At 37.6% G+C, this 25,644-nt stretch overlaps 1 protein-coding gene across 1 annotated transcript in view; it reads right to left on the minus strand.

The window, feature by feature from the left end:
• Nucleotides 1-25,644, minus strand: part of LOC108782016 (RNA pseudouridylate synthase domain-containing protein 2) — a 109,922-nt gene that overhangs the window by 17,779 nt on the left and 66,499 nt on the right. Inside the window, exons 3-4 of the mRNA XM_018550165.1 lie at nt 23,035-23,122; nt 6,537-6,759 (exon numbers count right to left, since the gene is read on the minus strand). Of these exons, the coding sequence (XP_018405667.1) occupies nt 6,537-6,759; nt 23,035-23,122 (311 nt within the window). The remainder of the gene's footprint in view (nt 1-6,536; nt 6,760-23,034; nt 23,123-25,644) is intronic.

Below are 25,644 nucleotides of genomic sequence, written 5' to 3' on the forward strand. Positions count from 1 at the left end.
CGGAAGAGACGCGAGAGAGCGCCCGTAACAACGTAGGTAGACCGAGGAACGGTCTCGGAATGAAGGCCGGCAGCGAGCGGACTCGACACTCGTCACGCCCACGAGTTTTCTCCAAAGACCCTTTTGAGAGGCTATTCTGGACCATCGATCGCGGATACCACCGACATCGGGACATTAATTGAAAAATGGCAACGGAAAACGACGCGTCTCTGCCACTGAAGCTCTCGACATGCCGCACTCGTGGAGCTATTATTTCTGACAATACATCAAAAGCATTCGATGTGCTTGACGGAACCTGCAGATCTCTATCTCTGGTTTACAAGTAATCAGCTATTCGCTCACGGCCATATCCTACAGATAATAATCGAATCTCCATAATTTCCATTCTACTTAACATATACCTCTTCTGCTTCTTGTAACTAAGATAAGAAAGAAAAACTTTTTCCTTATTGCTCAGAGTGATTCAGGGACGCGTTTTTCTAAAACGTGAATGCCTGAAGAAACGCGCTATGACGTCTCTCTCTCTCTCTCTCTCTCGTTACATTAATTACCATGACAAGACATTCACAACGATCAAGCATTCACGGAATCGATTAATCCGCATTCTCATGTGCGAGAGAGCGAAGGACTCCCATCGGCGATTCGGCGTCACAAACATCGCGTTGTTTACTAGGTGATTCACGACTACTTTAGGAAGCGATTTCCCGGATTCATGCAATCGGAATCAGCACGTCGCACCGGTGCCGACACGGTGATGGATGCCCGAACGGACTCGATTACGAAAGGTTTCGTGTTATCCAGCTGTGCTGTCGAAGTGTAATTGCAACACCGACGATTGTGTCCTTCGCGTATCTGCACCGTCGAATGTGCGAACGACTTCGTGTCCTTCGAAGCATCAGTCGCTGCTTCAACTTTCTCGCCCTCGAGGCGAGATCACCGAAGTCGTTTCTTCGCCGCGCTTCCTTTCCTCTCAAGCAATGTGAATTCTCCCAAGAGAGGACACGCTATTAGAAGAGAAACATCGGAGCCTTTCCTCCGTCCTCGGATATTTTTTCTGAAGAATTGCATGACAATAATTAATTCAAGTAGATGATGTCAACTTAAAAACTTTTTTCGAAAAAAAAATCAATGCGATAAATTTTGACAGCTAAGAGGTGTAAAGTTTTCGAAAGGAAGAAATTAGAGAAGCGAGAAACAATCTAGACAGCCCATTGTCTAATTTTATTCTTCAAACAATAAAAAAAATTAATTTAGCACATAAGTAAACCTTAGGGAACGTCTAACATAGTCGAGTGTTAATTTTAATTTAATAATGTCATTATGTTATTTAAATATTTTATATTAAATTGATATTCAACATTCCTTAGTATCAAAATAACACAACTCATGGGTAAATGAATAAATAATATAAAAATAAAATGTATTTTAAAATATAAATTCTAAGATAAATAAATAAAATAATATATGCTAATTTATATCATATAAATATTAATTTTACTGGAAAAATATGTTTCTACAATTTGCTTATAAACTGTGTCAGCATTACATTTTTGTGTTAATTTATTTTACGTAATATTTGTATTAAAATTAACATTCATCTTGTGTTAAATTAACAAAAAATTTATTAGACGCTTTGAAACGTGTAAGATGTGTTAACTTCAATAAAAAATTTCCAACTGTGAAGGTACAATTATTTTTACAAGAACGATACAAGTGTACCTACTGGTAACGCAAAGTGCGCCGCAGTGGTGTATTTCTTCGACGCGAAAATTCACAATGCGTTTCCTCAAGCGTATTCTCGCCAGAAAATGTTCTTTTTCCGCAAGCGCCACGCGCTCGCGAAACTTGCGCGTCACATCAACGTATCGAAACATGACAACAAAACGACGTAACGTCACCAACACAGGTGGTGTTGCAGGCCGCCAATTTACTTTCCATCCATCTCCGCAATTGTTCGGCTATCATAACAATCCACGCTCGGTTCGGCGATGTTGTTCCTCTCTACTCCTCCTCATATTTGTATTCTGTCTTTATGCAACACGCGCGTAACGTAATTGTTCCGATAACGTAAATACGAACGGGAGATACCACTGCTGGTCGTACCGATGTGCATCGCGGACTCCCACAGCTGACCTAGATTATATTTGCGATGCCATTTTAATCGTGGAATCCCGTGTTTCCACATGTAGGAAAGACAATGTGTCTCGCGGTATCACGTGACGATCAACGACGTTCCGACACTCGAACAATCAAGCATTTTAAGCTGCTTTTCCTTTTAAAAGACACAAGTGACGCAAGCGTCGTCTAGCTTTGTTATTCATTGAAAAAGTACAACACTTGTGTCAACTGTATCTTTTAAAAGGCAAGCAGCTTTAATTGCAAAGAATCACACAATTGTTCTCGATGAGGTCCAGGTTTCCGCGTGATCGAAGGAGTCTCTCCACTTATCTCAGAAATGCGTCTTTTTCTAAATTTCCTAATAACGTCACGCCACACGGAAAGAAGTGTTTTGCTGGAATATTCAAAAATCTTTTAAAGTTAAATTGTGCTATTTGAGTTAAATTGTTCAAGTCCATTGTTTTAGTCAAATTAACAACATATTGAGTAGGAACGGTGGAGACACATTTTGCAGATATAAATAAAAATATTTTAAACTATGGATATAATTTGACAATACTCGTTAAATCTGAATCAGTGAATAATCATTGATAATTAGACTTAAGTATGCCATTGATAATCAATGAACTTACAATGAAATTCAGCTAAAAATTCAATGAAATATGGAATCTCTAGCCAATCCCTTGCTTTAATATGTCAATTCAATATATATACTATTGAAACTGTATTAATATCAGTATTTTATCATATAATATTTAAACTTTCCTTCTTTTTCAATCGAATTTCATTACTCAGTGGCATACTTGAAACTAATGTAATGTGGTATTCACTAATTCACATTTATAAATTTAACTTTAAATTTTAAAGAGGAAGCTAGAGTTTTATTTAATTTCAAATTTTCAGATATTTCAGCAAAATCGTTCTTCCCGTGCATGAATCTCATTGTTTATTACTGGCAGTTAGGCGACTATTCTATCATCCGGTTTTCACCGGGTAACTTCGCTTGCCCATCGGAAACTCCATCGACGCGCAAAAACCTCTGTACGGAGATACATTTTACCGTCGCCAGCTTGTACGTCGACATGAAAAATCGACGTGGAGGAAAAAAATATCGTTCTCGTGAGCTACGAATTAACTCCGGAATTTGCCATTATAACGATGTTGGAGACACGCGGCGAAATGTAGGACACGAGTAGTCCGCGTGTCGTGAGCGCGCGCCTGAAAAGTACAATTGCCAGGATAATTGCCGGAATTAGCATGCAAGCGGGCAGACCGTATTAGCGGCGTGCGCGCGAGACGTGAAATAATTTAATCCAGCTTTCGTACGTCAGCGTCAACGAGAACTGCTGCATTCGCGACGAAATGACAGCGGAGGAAAGAAGCAGAGGAGAAGCTTACTTCATTCGCATCTTTTTTTCCACTCGAAATACGACATATTCATCTTTGCGAGACGTTCGCAGAATCTCGAGACTCCTCCGCGCGCTTATCTTGGAACGACGAAGCACAGAAGCAGCTATATACTCGACGTGTATCCATGTTCCTGCGATAACCACGCTGATACCTCGTTAAGCGTTGGTGCGTTTAAAAACGCGCTCGAGAGCGAGAGAGCGCGGCGTGTGCACTCGCGGTATACTAGATTCTTATATATCCGTGCCAAGGATAATCGCACAAGTCCCAGCCATGTGGTTCCCGGCCTCGTGCGCACGTGAGGAGGATTCACCGAGGCTCCTCTTATCTACACACCGCTTCGAGTAAGGAGAGGCGGACGATTTACGAGTTCGTTGGACCTACCGCCGCGCCGCGCCTTTCGACCGCACGCCATCGTTGCGCGCGTTTCCTGCGCGTTATGGACCTTCGTCGATCGCATCCTGTTTTACTTTACAAAGTCAAAAGAGACGGCCCGCCAAGAGATCAATCGGTGTATCTTTTCCTCTAACGCGAAAAAGTAAAAATTTTTGTTACGCAGACAAAAAAATATCATTCTACTGCTAAGAAAATGATTACTCAATTTATTGTCTTCCTTTCAAGTAACGGTTATCTTTAATGAAGAATATTTCTTGATAATCCTAAAATATACTTACAAAAATTAAAAAAAGACTTATTATTAAAACAAATTTTTTTTTTTTTTGAAAAATATAAAATTAATTATAAAATATAAGAAGCGATTTTGTATACAACCAGAATTTATTTAAATTTAATAAATCTTATACTTGTGATAAACGATGGATTTGCGAATATATAAACATTTGCAATACTTGAAACAAGAAATTACTTGCGTGCGGTAAGTATTTTTCTGTGTGTGCTTTTGAGACTTCCACGGGAATTTACTTCAAAGATACCAGAGGGCTTACGGGTTATCGCCGTGTAATGCTATTAGCAATGGATCACGACACGGGTATAACTCGTAATTCTCCGGCATTTTTATGTATGTATATACATGTATATACATATGTATACATACAAACTTTTCATCTTTCACGTTCCCGCTCAAGATAAAAAATTGAATGACTCCCTGGTCTACTTGAGGTATCTCGAAATATTACAGACAGTTATGATAGGAAAATGCGAATATACTCTCGGCTTCCGTCCATCTTCCCGCATTATGAATAACGGATGTGCTCTGGCGTGAGCGAATTAAACCGTTTATATACGGATTATGCATTTTAGACTTCTGTTTCAAGCACCAATGTAATCCCGGCACTAATCCGATGTTGCCCGCTTTAGCCGCTTTCCACGCATGCGTTTCCGTCTCGTGTAAATCAACTAAATTTGATCCGCATTAGATACCTTCCCGCATAATACAACATAACGCGCAAACACAGCTCGGCTTGGCTGTCGATTGCATTTCGTTACGTCATATCTCCAGCCTCGCGAATATAATCGCGATTTAGACGAGAACACTATAGCTAAAAATCTATATGCAAGCTAAAGATAATCCTTCTCAGTGCGATATAACTTGTCGATCACAATGATACATTACGTTTTGCGCGGATGAAACAAGCTTCAAGCGGATAACCCAGAAATTCCCGAAATTAAACCCGATCTCATTTGTGCGCGCCTGACAAGATTCGCCAAATTCCCGGGGCTCTTCTGAAATCAAAGTAAATTCCTGCGGAAGCTAACCTGGATTTATACGGGGCCAATAGGCTTCGTTAAATATGTACGCCGGAGTTTGCCCAACGTCGGCCGAAATTCCCGCATCGACCGATAAACAAGCTTCCAACCAAGAAAAAGGGGATTTAAAGCGGTACCGAGAACCCGATGTTATACGTAGCGTGCGCCCTGTATAAATGGATAAAAGCACGTGCCTTTTATCCAATAATAAGTACAACACTTCGGTATTATGAAATGCCATTTTAAATATGCGCCTAAAATCTACGTAACTTTGTTAAAGAAAAGAAGAAAAAATATCGAATAATATTCGCTTCTATGTGTCGCAATATGGCGTACTCGCGATCAAATATTGTACGTGTATAAATATTATAACGAATGATTAAATATACGAAAAAATTATTTTGTTGTAGTATTTAAAAAAGCTAGATATAAATCTGAAAATAATTTTGTTTGAATTAAATATGGAGTTTGAATTAAATAATTATGTAGGACACTCAAATTCATTAATAGAATGTTTTTGCAGCATTGTCATCAATATTTAATCCTAAAATAATATCGTTATTAAATAATACAGTATTACAATCGATTTTACGTATAAAGAAATAAATCACTCCAAATTAATGCAAATAATATACAAGTTTTTCATACTTTCTCACACAAATAAAATTATTATATTTTAGTGGTACAACAAAATTATTTTCAAATCTGCATCTAGCTAATAATGCGATCCACTTATTGCAAATGCTTTAAAGCATTCTTTAATTAGTTGTAAAATTCTTTCTTCTAATTAATCAATAAAGCATTTGCAACATTAAGTGAATCACACCCTAAATTTTTAAATACTTTAAGTTCTTTCTCTAGCGCAAAATTCTTTCCGTGTTGCTCAATGTTCTCGCTCACTTGTATATACATATTTACGCATCGTTATAGCATTCTAGAATTAAACATGCTACATAATAATTTGGATGATTCAACAAACTTATTTTCAAATCTACACATCTATTTATAATAATTAATTTTTTAAACACTCTTTAGCAAATCCATTCTTTCCGTGAAGAAACGAAACGCAAAGTTTCTAGCTTTCTCCTTTAATCCACAGCTCGGCGTTGTCGATTTTCGCGATTCTATCAAACTTTCGAGAGTCGACGATGTTTTTCTCAACAATAGTCGTTTGACATTTGCCGCGAGAAATCGCGAAGAACAGACTATCGCGTCGGCGGCGACGACGGCGACGACGACGATGACGGCGGTGACAAACGCTCGTAAAAATCAATTACGCGAGAAAAAGCGATATGGTCACATACCTGTGGACAACATTAGCCAGGAGATCGTTGTGCCGTAATCTGTAATCGACGTCCACCTTTTGATAGTTGACCGTTAGGGTGCCGGCGCGAATACATCTCTCGTATTCCTCGGCTGGATGGGCACGAAATTCCCTCGCGAAGACTTCCAGGATCTTCTCGCCGACCCATCGACCTTTCGTGAATGTCGTGAAGGTAAAGTAATAAGGATATACCTTACGGAGACCTGAAACACACAATGCCGGGAACGACCATGAAGACCGATAAGAGAGAGAGAGAGAGAGAGAGAGAGAGAACGATAATTACTTCGAATTCCGTAAGCCGTCTTTAAATGTCACGAGGTTTAACGGGTTATATTAGTTACATTACGAAATGATTCGCGCGATTGCTGCAGGCACTCGCCCGCAATTAATCGGAGATTAACATCCAAGTTGGCGCCTGAGCGTACTCCAAGGCGAACGTGAATTACGAGAATATGTCTTCGAAGCGGAATCACATAATAAATCACGCTATGACGGATACGTAAAAATGTCGCTGTTATTTGCAAATCTATTACCGTCGTGCCGCTCCAAGAATGATTGCTTTTGTGGGCGAAATTTACGTCAAGATTAACATAAAATCGATCGCATCTTTCTCTTTCGTATCTTTCCCGGATAAAAAGAGGAAGAAAAGGGCATATTTAAATTTCTGGGACATCCTGTTACTCCGGTAGCGATTGACTTGGAGATTCGTGCCTCAAACGCTTCTTCTGCGGACGCGTTATTTCCCGATTTCGCTTTTTCCTTTCTCTCTCTCTCTCTCTCTCTCTTTCCACATTAAGTGGAAATTAATTCGTCGGTTCGAATCTTCGTTACGTGTCACCCTCAAATGAGATTTTCGCCCAGAGAGAAAAGCGAAGCTAGTCGGGAAGTTGATTAATAAGCCCGGATAAGAGGAATAATTTTCTCAGCTTCCTCGCGAGAGAGAAAGATCACCGGTGCTGGGTTAATGAAAGATATACAGCACTTAATAAATTCAGGCGCGAGCCATATCACTCTCACTTGATTAAATAATTTGATATCTTTAAAGATTATTGCCTGATATAGACTCATCCAGTACGCGTTCTTCCGTCATTCTCGAGTAATCTTATTACACTCCTCGATACTGAGACAGTTAAACCGAGTGGTGGAACAGACATAAACGTTCTGTTCGTTGTTACCGACTTAAGAGAGACACTTCTGAGAATTTTACGACCTCGAAATGGCTGTTCATCGGCCCTGAGGTTAGTTCACCACGTTTCGGAACATCGTGTCGCGTTTCACTTGGACAAGTCTTCCGCTTTAGGATTCGTGTCAAGCAATTTTGCTGTTATTTTTCGCGACCAAAAGAAAATAAATACCAGAGCAATAGAGAAGACTTGATTAATGTCCCGCCGGGCGTTCGGTCGCGTTAAAGGCATTTTTCTCACAAACAACGTTGTATCAGAAAACTGTTGTTTAAAAGACGGCCTGCCTATAGGGGATTAACGAACGTCTGACATTTGAAATGAAAAGAGCGTGGAATTATTCTGCGCTTCATATCGCGTTTAGCATAAATGTTTTGTTTAAAAAAAAAAAAGAAGAGATATTTTTACTCAGTCTCTCTACATGTATTCCTTGACGAGGAATCACTTCGATGCTGCCGCAACTTTCAACCGTATACATGTAGGATGGAAGGATTAATTTATTCCAGCTAGAGTCGAGTACTTGCGGAAACAGAAATAACGGCAGTTGTGCGGGCATTACACAAAGACTTTGAAAGTGGTCGACGAAGGAAAATTGGAGGCAGAGAACAAAAACGCATTCGTGTCAAAGAGACCGCATGCGGTTGTATTCCGCCGGATGAGCTGGCAAGGGTTTGACCTTTGTGTGAGATCGAATCGGCGTGGAGAAGATCCTGAATAAACAGAAACAGCTCGCGAAGGAAAAGAGAAAGCTCTCGTATTCTCGCCCGACTGAAGTTACTTTAATTAAATTGCCCTCGGAATGTCGACGACGATACTCGTGCAGCACTCTTCGCCGGAAGTAAAAGAGGCGGAGGTCATTTGACAATCGAAATGTCTCGAAAGAGCTAGCCATGCTCTTTCAGCGTACGGCATGGATCCAGCGAACGATTGATCCCTCTCGGGCTTTCGAGCTTTCGAGAAATAGAACCATCGGGACGCGGTCGTTTAGCCAAGAGCTTCTCGAGAGGCGGAAGGAAATCGTCTTCGAGCATACGAGGGAAAAAGAAACGAACAAGAAGGGAGGGGGAAGGACGAGCACAAAAAAGAAGAAAAAAAGATTAGGCAGTCTACTTATAGACAGTAAGGAAGAAAGCTTTCCCTCGACATCGTCGTGATGAGAGATGCATCATCTTCGGTAAGGAATTTCGCATTATGGAAACGTCAGAAAGTGCAGGTTGATACGAATTGGCAATAAAAAAAATTTGCTACCACATTGTCAATGGACGCTGCATGGAACGAATTCTTCGTATAATCGTACAACGAATTGTACGATTGCATTTAATAAGAACTTATAACAATTACTTGAAAAGTATATCGTACAGTAATGCGGCAATTAACCGTAAAAAGTCGCTCTTTTCCCCCTCGGTTCGTTTATTCTTAGACGATCGTGGATTCTATCGAATCAATAGCTTAAAGTAATTACGACGCTATTACACACCAATGAGACACGAACGTCGTATTCATTGCAGCGAGCCAGTAATTGCCCCCGATATCGAGATTGTTCCCGAGGCCTCCCGACATCTAATCTCTGACAACCGCAATACTTTCTTACTCCCTTTGTTCTCCCCCGACATTGCTTGCACTATCTCCGTTCTGTAACATTATCCGGCACTCTCTCGGTTTTTCCGTCGATACTCTGCGCACGGAAAATCCGTCGGCACGCCCGTAGAATTTCGCCACAGAAATCTCTTCCCCCGACGGCCAAATACCCTTTCGGCCCTTGCATCCTGTCGACATACGTGGGAGAGTTGATTTTCGAAAAACACTGAACCGGAAAAATGAAAATGCCTGACATGAGCAATTTGAGAAGGGTGTCTTTCGAAAGCTCTATGTTGTAAAAGATTAAAATCAGTATATAATTGGCAAAGTTGTTCTATTCTGTTATTCAATGTCATTTTAATGATACATTAAATAATTCAGTTATATTCCGTATTTCAGCTAATTTTAAGCTCAACTTTAATAAAATTAATCATTGTGAGATATATTCGGCGAATGAAACATACAACAAATATAGACCAAATTAATAGTTAACCGAGCTAATATCAATTTTTAAATTTCCGAATAATATGATTTCTTAATTATATCATAAAAACATTTTTAACTCAAATGTCGTTATTTTATTTCTAATATTATTAAAATAAGTAATTCTACATATATAATTGGATTTAATATAAAATTGCCATTAAAAGTTAAATTAATTTTAAATTTTCGCCAAAGCACCGTTTACTCTCTGCATTTTATTCAAACTCTAAGAGCTACTATAATTTTGTACAAAACAGAGTGATTCTTGGTATCGATTATCGGCAGCATCAAGCTGTGCTTTCAGAAAGTCAGGGGAGAAACGAAGCCACGTCTCGTCGTGAGTCAGTTCACGGGTTACGGAGGGTTGCAGGAGCGACCTCGAACCTAAACGTCCCGCCTGTCTGGAACGACGCCTTGTTTTATGAGTAGCAAACCAATGGCGGTGTCGTCGTAGGCCGCTTTAGATTTCATTCGCTATCGATCGTGTCCACACACAACCTGGCGACTCGTGCATACGCACGGCCGCTTTTACAACGGGAGTAACCACCCTCCGTTACAGTTCGACTCGCCCGACTCGCATTTTTCCAACGATCCTTTTCACTCGTCCCTCCGTTCAAACGCTTTGCGCACAGCTGATCACGACAACACGACAGTCTCGTGACATCATTAACGCTATATTACTCTTGTGATTTTTTTTAACGTAATTACTCGCGTGGGGTGTTTCTGACATTCTAACATTATATATCTCAATTTTAATTATTCTCTCTCTCTCTCTCTCTCTCTCTCTCTCTCTCTCTCTCTTTGATTTACAATTAAATAAAGATTGATAATATTCTACACATAAAGAGTGTTATTGCAAAATATCTAAAAATTTAATTAAAGATACAAATCTAAAAATAATTTTGTTGGATCATCAAAATAATTATGAAAAACGTTTGAGCGTTGATATTAATGCTGCACAAATTTCTTACAACCAATTTAAGCAACCTACACATAATTATTTTAAATCAAACTTATTTTCAAATCTGTATCTAGCTATATTTTTAGATAGTAAAAACATTTTGTATTTATGTTGGTCCACTCAAGTAGACTTGTTAAAATGTTGTGTTAAATTTTTAACATATTTTATTGTTAATTTAACATAATGTATTATATCAGTTTAAATATTTTGTGTTAAATTAATATATTTAACATTTCTTACTGCCAAAATAACATAATGAATCAGTAAATAAAGACATCATGAAAATAATGCGTTTTAAAATTAAATTCTATTGAAAGAGATGAATAAGAATGAAATACGCGTATGAATTTAATAGTCCATAAATGTTAATTTTACTGAAAAATTTAATACAAATTTTCCGACTGTGTACTTCAACAAAACCGTTCTTTCCTTTAGCTAAAGACAAATAAACAAAATTTTGTTTAATCGTAAGAAAATATGCGCTCTAAACATGATAATTCACATATTAGTATAGTATTCATACATTTAGAAAATTTATTTAAGACGAAGCTGTATTGAATACTCTACGCGAATAATAAAGGATTAATTGAATTGTACAAAGTGAAGATTTTTCAGAAGTTGCAAAAAAAATAGTTTACTTCCTCTTTTCGAAAAATACTATTATTTTTTTTACTACAATATTAATGTAACAGTGATATTTCGAGAGCACTTTAAGTAATTTAGTAACCAATTGAGTACATTTATCTATTTATTTGTAGGTAGAGATTTCATTTATTTATCTACTCTATCGGATATAATTCACGATCGGACGAAACACGATCGAAGAGGACCTCGGTACTGCAGAAGAAGGTCCCGCGGGAGAAATCCAGCGAAAATAATCGCACGTCTCTGTGAAATTCATGGGCGGTGTACTGCGAGCGATACCGTGGATATCACTAAATATTTGACACCAGGTTTTCTGGAGAAGATTGTAAATACTGTTTCACGGTCGGAAAAGTCTTTAATGGCGTTACGCACGGTATGTAAATGTATGGTAAACTTGACGTATATATACGTAACACAGTCGCAAAAATACATCGCCACGGGCTGTAAAATGTGTGCGCGCGGAATCTATACATGTAAACAGAAACAATCTTCAAATCAGAGTACAATCCATACTCGTAATGTATTCCGTTCCGCGCTTCAACCGTAAGCTCACTGGAGGATTTTCCTATCTTTAAATATCGTAAAACTTCTACTTTTTCCTTTTGCGAATAAAGTTACCCATATATCATAAATTTTGCATCCATCAGACACATGTACCAATTTACCTGCTTACTTCTCGTATAACACGGACCCGTGCGTTTAATATCTCTCGGAATCGGCCATCTTGTTATACACATCAACCCGTTACATTTTATTTCCTGATATCCGTGCATTCGAACAAATGGCGATAATAAAATATAGCTTAAACCGGTCGCGATCCTACTCTCGAAATACCGTATCGATCTTCGCCCGTATACATGTATAATTCATAACACCCTGGCGCGTTTCGTCTTTTTACACGAGAGAAAGCGAGAAAGAGAGTGCTTCGCATATTTTCGAGAAATGTGTATTTCCGTGCGCATACATATACGTATAAATGTTTTACCATCCTAAATCCTTAACTGCTCTGTCGTCAATCGTCAAGCAAACAGCTATTCATTTTGCATAACATGCGTAAAGCACGTATTCCAATGTGGATGGTGTACAGGAGTTACATCGGGCTCGCGACTGAAATGCGATGCCTATAGAGAGATACGCAGAATATTATATATCCGACATACAGAGTGATCGCAAATCCGCGTACAAGATCTGTGTGACAGACCAAGTCAATCAAACTCGTGTGTTCATATTGTAGGAAAATGAGAGAACCCGTAAAGTCATTTGGAATAGGTATATAATACATACAGACGATTGGAATAATTTACGAGAACAGTGAAATGTCGATGTAATACACTACGTGTTAGGATTGAAAAAACAAGGAAAATCTATTAAAAACTAGTCTCTACACTTGGAGTGCATTTCATTTGGCAAATAACGCTCTCGAGAATTATTTGTTCTTATTTAACATTTGATAAACAACGAAGATGAAATGATTCCATGAGTGTCGCGAGTGTTAAGTGGCACTCTTTTAACTAAGTTAGTAACTTAGTAGTCTTTCCAAGATAAATATGGCGGCGTTGCAGAAAGTGGAAACTACGTAAAATTTATGAGAGTCTATATACTTTGCAATAAAGAATCACACAAATATTACTGTCATATTTGTCTCGAGTGTCCAGACTTGAGGATCTCTACACTGTTAAATTTATAATGTCAATTTATACGCAATTTATACGCAATTACTTTTTAATCATTTTCTTTTAGTCATTTCTATATACGTCGCCACTGTATTTACTCAACATGTCATTAATTTAACTAAAACAATGAAGTGTTAAACAGTTTAATTCCAAAAAGGTATTAAATTTGACTCAAATTTATAGTTTATATTATTTACTAAGAGCATACATTGATACGAACGTCATTTATTTTAAAACTAAGCAATTCTACCACTAAAATAAACAGATTTATATTTTGATCCTCATCAAGTTGAAAATAACAAAATTTTATTAAACTGAAGAGATTGGGTTAAGAGATTGCTTCTTTAATATCTATTAGTGCATGGATATAAGAAGTAGAATCACAAGATCATCAAAGGAGAGACAGTAATAAGTCCACACCTCGTATTTATATATCGTAAATATAAATGAATCTGAGAACTCTGATCAATATTTCAATTATTCTCAATTTTTATCATTCCCCATCATAAATTAAATTCTACGTATCCCGCATAATAAGAACTTAATTGAGCATCAATCAATTAGTTTTGCACATCTCTTTTGCATTTCTCTCCGACAAATTCTTTTTCAAACATGCCGTTCAATATCGTACATTTTCGTGACTGAGGCGTTATCGCGGGTGCACTTGTGCGAATTTACGGTCACGCTGTATGCAAGGCGCGCGCACGATGCTCAATGTGTGTTGTCCCGCGGATCATCGCACTGCACGCGAATTTCGTGTAATCTCGATACCCCGCCGACGTTCGCCAGTAAATTCGGGGCTTGTATTACCGTCTACACACGGACATGTATAATTCGCGGGGAGATAAGATTAGACGAGTGGATGTGAATTGCGGTGTGTAAGAAGTAGAGATACAGGGAGAATTTATCGTTGTGAAACCGGATAATAAGGCATTGTAAAAATTAATCGCGAAATCGACGTTTTGCCATCGCACGTTTCTTGCGATGGCAAAACGAGATTTGTGTACGCCTATGAGGGATAATAATACACACGAATTTTCATTCACGAGAGGCGACAAGTTATCACTATCGGAAAATTAAAACGAGAAAAATCATTAAAACTGTCGATCGAAAATATTATAGACATCAGATGTATAGCGTCTACAAAAACTGAAATTGGAAATTTGTATTTTTTATTATATATAAAAATAAATATTATGTTATATACATGTAAAACAGTTCAATATTTATTTTTAACAATAAAAATGTTGTAGTATTGAATATAACAATACAATTTTATAGTTTTGAACGAAAATTTCCTCTTAATTATTTTTTAAAAACATGTCTATTTCTCGTTGAAATAATTTTTTATCCAGGTTCTAAATCGTCGCCAAATATTTTTTATATAACTTTCGAATACAGCATAAAAAAAACTTGTAATTTTTCATATTTTTATTAAAAACAAAATACGTGTAATATTATACATCTTTTATCGTACTTCAATCATCGCGATGTTTGTGCGGGCAGAATTTTCTAGCACAGGCTGGCCGCCGATCGAGCATTACTACTTACAGGAGTAACATATCGTTACGGACCAACCGCATGGGTGTTTATCTTTCAACAGATCTTGCATAACGATTCTCCGTCACAATAAACAATCATGTGTTATTTTTGTCGAAATGAGAAATTCCGCGCTGATATGTCACGAGTAATAATATCGACCAGGGAATGAAATAAAAAATACGTTGTACCATTAATGCTTTCGCGCGTTAACGTCCGTTCTCTGGTTGATCAAAAAGCTTGTCAACTGACATTTTTTAAATCGTAAAACTCTCGGAATAACGTTCAGCCATTACAGTACAACCGCTGAGTGCGCAAAGCTCTGCAAATTTTAAAACGTTAGCCGTGTAGAATATGTAGAATAACGACCGATTTTTTTCTTTTTTGCGCGCGCTACATTGCTCAGGCATTTAATCCGTGTTCTAAATCTGTCGTTCAATGAGTCGATCTAACGATTGCGCCACGTAAGGATCTATAAGCCGAATCATTACGGCCAAGTAGTTCATCGTTATACTTAGTCAATCAACGTACAGGATCTAGCTTAGGCTGACGTTTGATATATCGCGCACACGATCTCTGTTTGTCCTCCGCTAAGTACAGGATGAAGCACGAACTACCGTGAACCAACACAAGCCACGCGGTTGCGAAGTTGGACAAATTCTTCGTCACGCACAGGTTGTTTTCGTTAGTTTCTACATGAATTAAATATGCAGAACAAGATGTGAGGAGTATATATAGGGGACCTGTTTTATTTCTCTTTTCCTTTTCCAGATAAAGATCTCTAGAATTATATATATTTGACTCATTCAGAATAATATTTGTATATCGATTCGTAATCCAGATAAGAAAAATTTACTGCTAGAAATAACGTACACATTCTATTTCCTGTTCTCTTTTTCTATTTTTCCGCGATCGGGAAAGTTCGCAAGCATCAAAGTAGGAAGCTCGTAAAACACGGAGCAAACTTACGTCCTACATCTCGATTCGACGGCAGCCTGACTTCTATTACAGTTACTATCTTCCTTCAAGCATATTACATCGCGAGTTACACAAAATCTCGAGCATATCACATCATCGTAGGTACCTTCGCAACGTCTCTCGACACGTTCTCCATCACGTTTTACAATTTCATTGTAAATGAATAACTACTATATCATTAATTAATCAATTAAGCGATTCAGCCGAGCATCGCTCACGTTAATTTCCGATATCCACCATCGAATTCTTCCGTCCCGTGCGGCGCGACGTCGAGATCCAATATTGTAAAATAAATTGAATAGATGAGCGAATGAAATAGACGTGTCACTTTCCCAGGAGAGTCAACGAATAATTAGATACATGTATAACCATACATAGAAGAGTCACCTTTTCAGCTTAATAAAGCTATCTATAAAATGATTCATTATAATAATTAAATAAATTAACCATTTAGTAGCACCTTTTTGTAACTTATAGCGAATTCAATTGAATGCTTTACTCCGTGTGCACTGATGCACATTAAAACCATCGTACACGAATTAAATACGACGTAAATATGTGTTTACAATGTAAATATAAAAACAAATTAAACCATAAAATTCTCAATAGATTTTATTGTATTGTTAAGTAAATATGTATTTTAGAATTCAAAATACTTGCATTTTACTTTTATAAATCAGTGGACAATGGCATTAGTGTATCTAACCGATTTACTATTAATTAATATTCAACTATATATATATATATATATACATAACAATATAGAATCTACCTTAGCTCATATTCCTTTAATATTGTTCAAATAAAAAATTGTTTAAATAAATCACGTGAAAAGAAAATTGAGAAATTAGGTAAGTTAGAAGGAAATAATAAGAAAACTATGTTTGAAATTAAAAAATTGCATGTCAGGGTTGGCATACACACAAAGTTACTTTATAAGTTACTTATAAGTCATGTTTTAGGTGATTTTATATATGCTTGTTATGGAAATTGAGTACAAAAAGTAATATAAAATTGGAGCAAAAGATAAAATATAGCACAAAAAATAAAATATCCAATTTTATCGTACTCAAATTCTATAATAAAAAGTAACTCATAACTAACTTGTAAAGTAACTTCCCAGCCCTGAATATACGTATATATGATATAATGAAACTAATTTCAGAGATGATATATATCACGTTAACCGTCCTCCAACTCGAGAGTCTCCAATGTCTGCCAGATAGGACTGTAGAAAATCGCACAAGAGCTTTCAGCGAGCAGGTGGGCGTCGAAGGAGCTCGTGTTCCCGCAGTCGCGAAGGGCTGCCAGCATATTCTACCTTCGGTGAAGAACGTTGGCGAGTGCCAAAACTCGTCTTCGGGGCGGGCTCAAAGCAATAAGGAGTGTCTTCATAACCAATTAGAGCGACGTTTGTTGGCAGATAGTGACGCAAGGAGGTACAATGTTCTCTAAAAAGTCTCCGTCGTGTAGTAGATAAAGCGACCACTCAACGTTATAATTTTTTCAGGAGATCGCAATGCCAATTCATATAAGTATTTTCAAGGTGCCCAGGGATATTTGGCTAATCGATTCAAGGATAATTCCAAATAAAAATCCTGATTTTTCCAAGCTGATTAATTTTTATTATTTATTTAATTTTCATTGATATGTTTTATACTCAAGTTAGGACTTTATATGACAAATTAATTAAAACGAAAACAAATTTGAACTAATATTATTTAATGTTTTATAGATATAATATCAAATAAACGTTCAACATAAACGATCCATAAATAATCCTTATGTGATATTCTATTTATAATTATATTAAACAATTTTTATCAAGTAATATTAAAATAATATTAAATTGAAATCAATTTTTCTATTAGTAATGTACGTTATTGAATCTTTACGATAAAATTTGTATATTGGTGTTTCATTAAATTATTATAAGTTTCTAAAATCATCATAAAATTCACAATTATCGACATAATTCTTACGCACGCGCGGAAAATATTTGTTATTTCTTTCTTTTTCACGATTCGATTTTTTTAGAAGGAAAAAAAACAAAAAATTCAAATCAGTCCTGAAATTTTAGGAGTTTTTCAGACTACATTAAATTCTAGGATAATACCAGAGTTCAAGGATATTCAAGGATCGCTACATATTGTGAATTTTATTATTGAGATAAAACGTAATGTATATCTCATATCTCATTCGAAATTCGTTTATCCAACAATTCCTTCGGTCAATTTCTCGTCGTGAATAAACACGACTTCGAAACTTTATGAACGAAGAAAAAGCTCACGAACAAGAAGAAAAAGAGAAGAAAAGGTGACTGGTTAGCCGAGATCGAATTACTAAGACTCAGGATTTCTCGGCTCGATAACGTACGCCGGGTTTCCTAACTCGGGGATAGGATCGGATCTAGATTTGAATCACGTAGAAACTCGCGTCGCGGTAGCTCGCCCGCAAGTCGTGCACACGTGCGTTTGCCGGGCTGATCGCAGATGGTGGAGACCCCAACGTGCACCACGCGCGACGGTAAGCCGACGTTTCGGATTTCAGGGCTTCCAAATCCGGCGTTTGTGGCGTTACGACGTGCCATCCACTACCGTGAGTACGGTCAAAGCCGCCATTTCGCCGAACAAGATCCTCCAGGATGGCATCCGCAGGTAGTTTCAATCAGCTTCTAAATAATATCGTCGCCTGAAAATCCTAACATCCTCCTTTAAAAAATATAAATCTCGTATTACAAGTCGCGCGTCTTTTTTTTATAAATTCACCCTAAAGCTCCTCTTTTCAGGAGAAAAAAAAAAAGAAAATGGAAAACTATTTTACTCGAGAATGTGACTCGGAAACCCTTGTGACCCAGTCTCTGGACAATGCGCCGCCCTTAATTCTCGCAACGAGTTTGCGCCCGCGAGCATACCTAAAACATCCCGCGCGATGTCTTCGATCGAGCGTGGTGCATTTAAGGGCAAGATGCACGGGGAATGGGCGGGGAACATGGTTGGAGAACGTATGTGCAGCAGCTGTCTGTCTTCCGAGTGGCATTAATAGGTCTTTGTTTTGCTGCACGGATGGAAGGGAGAGAATGAGATGTAGAGGGGAGAGAAAGAGAGAGAGAGAGAGAGAGAGAGAGAGAGAGAGAGAGAGATGCCCAGTGCGTCGTTCGCGCGGCTCTATTATTCGAATGTGGAACAGATATCGGTTGTCGATATTGCCATTCGCCCGTCTAAATATCCGATCGATCGATCCCTTTTCTCGCGTTTCTGTAACCACCCCCGTACCCTTCGAGCGCCGCTTCAACCATTCTCTCTCTCTCCCTTTCGGTCTTTCTTCGTGCGTCTTCCGCCGACGGCAATTCCGTATTCTCGCCTCGACTTCCTCCTCATCTATTCTCTCTCTCTCTCTCTCTCTCTCTCTCTATTTCTTTCTCTTTCTCTCGTCGCAGTCGTGAACGGCCGTTATCGCGAACGGCAACCTAACTCGCGATAATGAGCTCACGTCGGCATACGGCACGTATCGCTCGATCCAACAATGCCGAACGATTGTTCCCGCTGGAGACGGGAAGGCTACGCTTTTCTCTTCTCGCTTCTGGATATACATTAATCGCGCCAATGTAATGGCTCGGCGAAAGAAACGTCGACTTGAACTACTAGAAAAGTTAAACGCTGTATCCCGGTTTGCACAGAAGAATACCCGAGCATTAAAAACTGAAAATTGCTAAAATTGCGATGCATCGTCTATCGCTTTAATGATTTGTAGACTCGATAAAAACATAATTAAAAGATCTTTTACAGATTGCTACAATCACGCTATAAGTACCTTTGCTTGTTACATTTATGAAGTGCACTTTGTTGAATTATTTTCTCTGTTGCTGTGTCTGGCATAACAAAATTGTTCGGTACCACTCTGGGTACGGCATACCCGACTTTATTTTTTCAAAGGATTTTTCATCGTCTATGATTGTTTTATTAATAAAGATACATACGTGACATTTGCTTGGTAAATTGAACAAATATTTATCAAATTTTATATTTATATTAAATCTTATTTTTTTAGTGCTAAAACATTTACTTGCAGTAAGTAAACTAAATACTCACTTAAAAAAAATTGACAGTTAAATTAAATTAATGTTCTTGTACCAAATAAACATTGATCAAGATTTAAGTTTTTCAGTGTACCGTTATATTTATAAAAAGTTATAAGTAATCAAATTGGATCATAAACTTCAATAATAAGGCGATGTAAGTCAATACAAAATAACAGGGTTAGATAAATTTTTTTCATAAGATAAAAATAGACGTTTGGACTCTTAGTTTTGAATCATTTTTAATGTAGAGTCAATAAATTAAGTATTAAGTGTTACATTTAAAATCGAGAAAATTAGTGATGCGCTATGTCAATCAAAAACATCATGAATTAAAATTTCAAATATAAAAGTCCAGAAATAAAAATAGTCGATTATCTAAAGAATAAGATAAATGTCCCAGTGGCCGGACATGTATACCTATATCCAGATATTTACACAAAATTTATTATTAATCTCAAGTACTTTCTTATTACAATAAATATTGTAATGAAAAATATATATTACATTATTATAATTAATCGTAATGTTTAAATACAATAATTCAATTGTATATTTAAAGATTACAATTAAATTGTAGTATTATATTCAAAAAAATATTTGAAATTAATAATATAAACAAGTAAGGCATTGCGTAAAAATGCCTAGACATAGACACATATCTGGAGACGTTTATTTAGCAGAATACTTGAATAATGAGTTAAAAATCAAACTGGAATATTAAAACAGAACAACTATTTCAATCTACAATACAAGTTAATTAAAAACTTATAGTGAAAAACCAATCTAATTGAGTTGGGTTTGTCACACTCAAGTTCGTCGTTCCCATAACATGACAACAAAGGATTACATTATTTTCTGAAGCATTCTAGGGCCTATAAAAGCGACAAAACTAAAGCTGGAAAAACGTCGCGGTTTGCGCTCGATAGAAATGGAAATAGCGACGTCTCTCTACGGGGGTATCCACTCACATTGATTATCGGGCGCACGATGAACCGATAAGTCTCTTTCTCTCGTTGAAACGGTAATTTAATTATTCCCCAGTCGCTTCTCCATTTCCACAGTGCGCTTTCGGATTCCGCTTTCCTCACGTCCGTGCCCGCGACACGTCGTCACGTTATCACGACCGCTGCCGGCTGCTGACGATAATGAGCTCGCGGGTGTCTGCCCACCAGGCGATCTACGGCGATGTCGGATAATATCACGGATACGGTGCGAAGCGAGAATACGGAGAGGCTGCGGAGAGTGCACAGGGCGTTCCGGATATTCTGATCGCGGGACGTATTGGCACACGATAAACCGTAGCAGCAGCTACGGCAAGCAGTTACAATCAAAATTGACTTAACTGCCATAGGTATATCTCCCGTGTAGCGGGAGTTTATAAGTGACGCGACAGTTTTATTCTACAAAAGAATGTACTACCATATCGTTCGACAACGGCCGTTATCAGAGCGCACGCGGCGAATGCACTACCGCAGTCCTTTGAGGCTTTTCTTTCAGTAACGGGGGGTGCCTTTGCATGATTGAAAGATTAAGATAAGCGTTTCTTTATGTTATGTCATTCGATTTGAATTTTAGATATATGAGCTGACAGAAAACTATTCTCGCAATAAATACTTAAGAAACTAATGATCATAAAACTTGATATACTACTTATTGTTAGACCGGTATTCATAACCGGTTTTTATTTTAAAAGACCGGTTTAAGTAATGTCTTAAGACGCTAATATGAATCCGTGATTAGTTTACGATGTCTCAAGACTAATATATTCTTTGAAGTGGAAACTCACTCTAAGAAGTTGGTTAAATTAAATCAACCTTGAAAAAGATTATCTTAATTTTGGTAATCTTTGAAAATATTATGCGATTTCACTTTTCAGAGAGACAATTCTTTATTCTTACTTTAAAAAAAAGTATACTTAACTTTTAGAGAGTATACTTAGTTCTCTAGGCATCATTTTGTTATTAAAAAAAAAAACAATTTTTTTTATTATTTTTACTATAAAAAAATGCGTAAATGAATAATTTATCAATCATGATGAACAAAAAAAGGATTTGATCATACAAACATTTCTGAACAATTCAATTAGATTTTATTTCAGCAACTGCCATTTTGTAGTAACAAATTAAACTATAATATTACTAAAAATATAGAGGTGGCTGATATAATGTGCAGAACGATACGAAAACATGTCCTCGGTGAGTATGAGTACATCTTACTGTCTTTCACTCATGACATCAATATTTATTAAAATACGTATGTATAAATGTATAACCTTTCTGATGGTTAGAAGTATTATATTGCATTTCACTATTCAATGCTACATATATTTTCATCTTCAATCTTTAGACGCAACTTCTACAGATCACGATTTTTCCCGAATTTAATTTTAAAATAAACGTTGGAAAAAATACATGATTTTGACATAAATTCTTTATCCCAAAAATCCATAATTTGCCCCTAATTTTCAGATAAACTACCTGATACTTTCAATAATATGTACTTTAAGTTTCTCTCTGATTTTTGTGACCATTTTCAATGTCTCTGACATTTCCTTGATTTCCAGTTTTGTAGCAATTCTGATGTTACATATACAACATTCGTCCCTAGAGAGTCAAAAACAATTTTAAAATATAAGAATCGACTATATAAATACTGGTTTTAAGGACTCTTTAAGATATTAAAATTATTGGACATCCTAAAAAAATATCGATCTTGAAATTTATTTTTATAGGCTACCTAAAGCATTATCGCGAAAGAAGACAATCGATATTTATTTAAATTGCCTTGAAATTCGAAAATAATGAAGGGATTGGAAATCGATGGAGCCATAGGAATACGTCGGTGCCTCGTAAAATCTGTTGCGCAGCAGTATTCACTTTATCCTGCACTTCGGGCTTCCGAGGGAATAGTCGAGTGCCTCATTCCAACTATCAGCGAGAAGGCTGGCGGATTATTGCAACGGTCGGTATTTATCCGACGGATTATCCACGATTACTTGACTCGTGCGGCTAGCAAATCCGCACGCCCGAGTGTAAGGCCAACACTGTCGAAAATTAACCGATCCCGTTCAAGGGTTTGGTGGTTTGCGGCATTTTTGCGTGGTTTTCGCGGACGCTCAGATTGGAAAACATTGGTCAAAACTATCGTACCTTTCGACCAGCATCGTTAACTCATCTCGAATGCGAGATAGAGAAAGAGTAAATTTGACACGCGAACAATTCTCGCAATTTGTCAACTTCAAGACAAAGAGATCACGAAACTACACGTGTTAATTCTCGTCAGTTAATTCGAAACTTAAATGCAACCGGCCTTGGACCGTAGTTGAATTAAATACGAAACATCTAACAGAAGATACTAACCGTGCTCCACGTAATAACTGGTTTCGTTGTACCGCTCGTCCGTGAATCCTGGCCTCTTCGCTTTCAGTGCTTTCGTTTCCAATTTTGCCTGGAACAAAGAACGCAGTAGATAAGTGACCGGAGTGGTCAGCCGTGGCTACATGCAGCTTCGTGGTATCCGGTATACATGGAATAACGGCGCTGTACACGAACGTAAAAGACATAAAACAATAGAGATTCGTGAGACAATAGCGGGGCTTTGACACTGAAATAGGTAGTCAAAAGTGATGAGAATGGGTGGATGTCATTCTCGGTGATAATGACGTGAAAATACACGGTGAGGATATCCCTAGCCATCATGTATCCTTAACTCCGAGAGAGCAAATTATATTTTTGCTCCGGGTACGCGACCGCGCTCTAGTTTTTACTCCGCTGAATAATATCCATGGCAAAAATCGTTATGTCGGATTTATGGCGGACCCGATTAAAAACGGAGATATACATGCCGACGTTATTTGTCACTTGCGACTGAAATAAAGGGCGTAGTAGATAAGTGGACGAGCTAGTCAGACTGGCGGCTCCATACGCCGCGTACACGAGAGAGTCTGACGTATGGCGACAATAAATTTATCATACAAAAAATGCAAGCATTTCCAGACAATAAGAGGGCACGGGACCGCGCGACAACAGCGGGTAGTAGAAAATAGAAACTTACGGCGCGCGATTTCGCGTGCATTGTGGCCCGCAGCAAGCTGACATCCGTTTATTGAATTAACACGTGGACATTTATTTACGGCATTTATTTATACGAGAAAGAATTACGCGCGGGATCTCGTCCGTCGAAACGGATCAATCGCGAGGAATGGCGGTACGCGTTTTGGAAATGCATTATAGAATTTAAGATCTCATTAAGAGAAAGCACCAGTGCGCACCGATATGAATTCCGATAGCAACGATAAATCTCTGAAACGACCAAAAGTTCCGTCGTCCGCACCGCGAAAATCCGCGAAATTTTCTTAACGGCACGCTCGACACGTGCTCGCTGAAAGAATGGCTCCAAACTCAGTCCATTTTGCGGTCGAATTTCGAATCAAAGTATGCCAAACGATGCCATACGAGACATAAATCTTAGAAAAAAATTTAAAAAACAAGATAATCAATAGGCTCAGATAAATAAATCCAAAGAAATAAGTAAAATGCCAATATAAGCTAACACAAGTTATCAGTGTCTGCTTTTAATACAATTTATTCGATGAATAGTATACGTTTCGACCTATGATTTTGATCCTCTTTAGGACAAAGTAAATTAATTAAATATAAATGTTTACATACATAAAATAGTAGCGCATACAGAATATAAATTATTGAAGTGTGAGGTAAAAAATACTGTGGTGGTAGTGTCCGAATTATATAAAGTCAAATCTTGTTCATCAAATTATTAAGTTTAATGATTGTCAAGATTAGATGATTTTTGTATAGTTGTTGTACAGGTTCCACACATTAGACTGTTTAGTTTAATGAAATTTAAATGAAAGTTATTAAACACGACATTAATTGTTTGGCAGACCAATGTGAAATGAAAAAAAATTTAAGTTGGAGATAAATTAAATACGAGAATAGTTTTGAAGATAAAAAAACATTATTAGGAGGTCTTTTTGTGCAGAATTTCACAACAAACAACTTTTATCATAAATATTTTTTCGTGCATTTGTTTTCCAGAAATTCAATAAAAATCTTTTTGGAGGTAATTTTGTCTCTCAAAAAAAATTAAGCAATAAAATTGGACGAATCAGAAACCAATTCTAATTCAAAATCCCATTCAATCAAGGAAGTATTAACTTTCCTCCTGTATATCGAGAATTTGACCATTTTGATTCCCCAATTTGACTTGCCAAAATGACCGAAATTACACGACGTCTTTATCGATGTCGTTGTGAAGCCGCCAAGAGTGCGACGTAATGAGATAAATGCAACTTTGCATAAATGTGGCGCAACGACGGCAAAATGAGAATGCAGGTTGGAAATGCCGTCGAAGCGCGTGCGCCTAATTAAAAAGTAAAACGCTACACAGTCTCGCGTACACAGTACGTTACGTGCACGCGCATAATGCGCGCCGCATTTTCACCCGCTTTGCATCCGGCGGACTGGCTGCCGACGCTATCCCGCTCGCTTTAGTTTGAGGCTTGGCGAACCGTGATATTCCAGCGATATAGAACGCGCGATTAGCGAAACAAGCGTAAATCACCGGAATACTCGCCGGCTGATTCAGAAATTCTCTCATTAGAACGGTTCGCTCCCCGCATGCTGCCAGTGAATTTGGCTACTATCGCGAGAATCGTTGTGACGTCGAGCATTAATTTGGGTAAATATAAAGACACGTACTTCGTACTCAAATTCGAGGTGGTTGCATGCTCGCAAGTCGTTTTCTATTCCGAATGTTCCCTAAGCCATGTTCACACTTGTAATAAAACATCATAACTACAACGCGTAAACACAAGTGTTCGGTGAACATTTAAGCGCAACGTAACTTCGACGCGAGCATCCATTATGCGCTTAAATGTTTGGTGCGATGTTCCGGGGATCCACATTGCACACAGTGTTGCACCATGAAATCGATATTACGATAGGTGT

Source organism: Cyphomyrmex costatus, unplaced genomic scaffold (genome assembly GCF_001594065.2).
Source record: "Cyphomyrmex costatus isolate MS0001 unplaced genomic scaffold, Ccosl1.0 scaffold960, whole genome shotgun sequence".
Classification (NCBI taxonomy): Eukaryota; Metazoa; Arthropoda; class Insecta; order Hymenoptera; family Formicidae; genus Cyphomyrmex; species Cyphomyrmex costatus.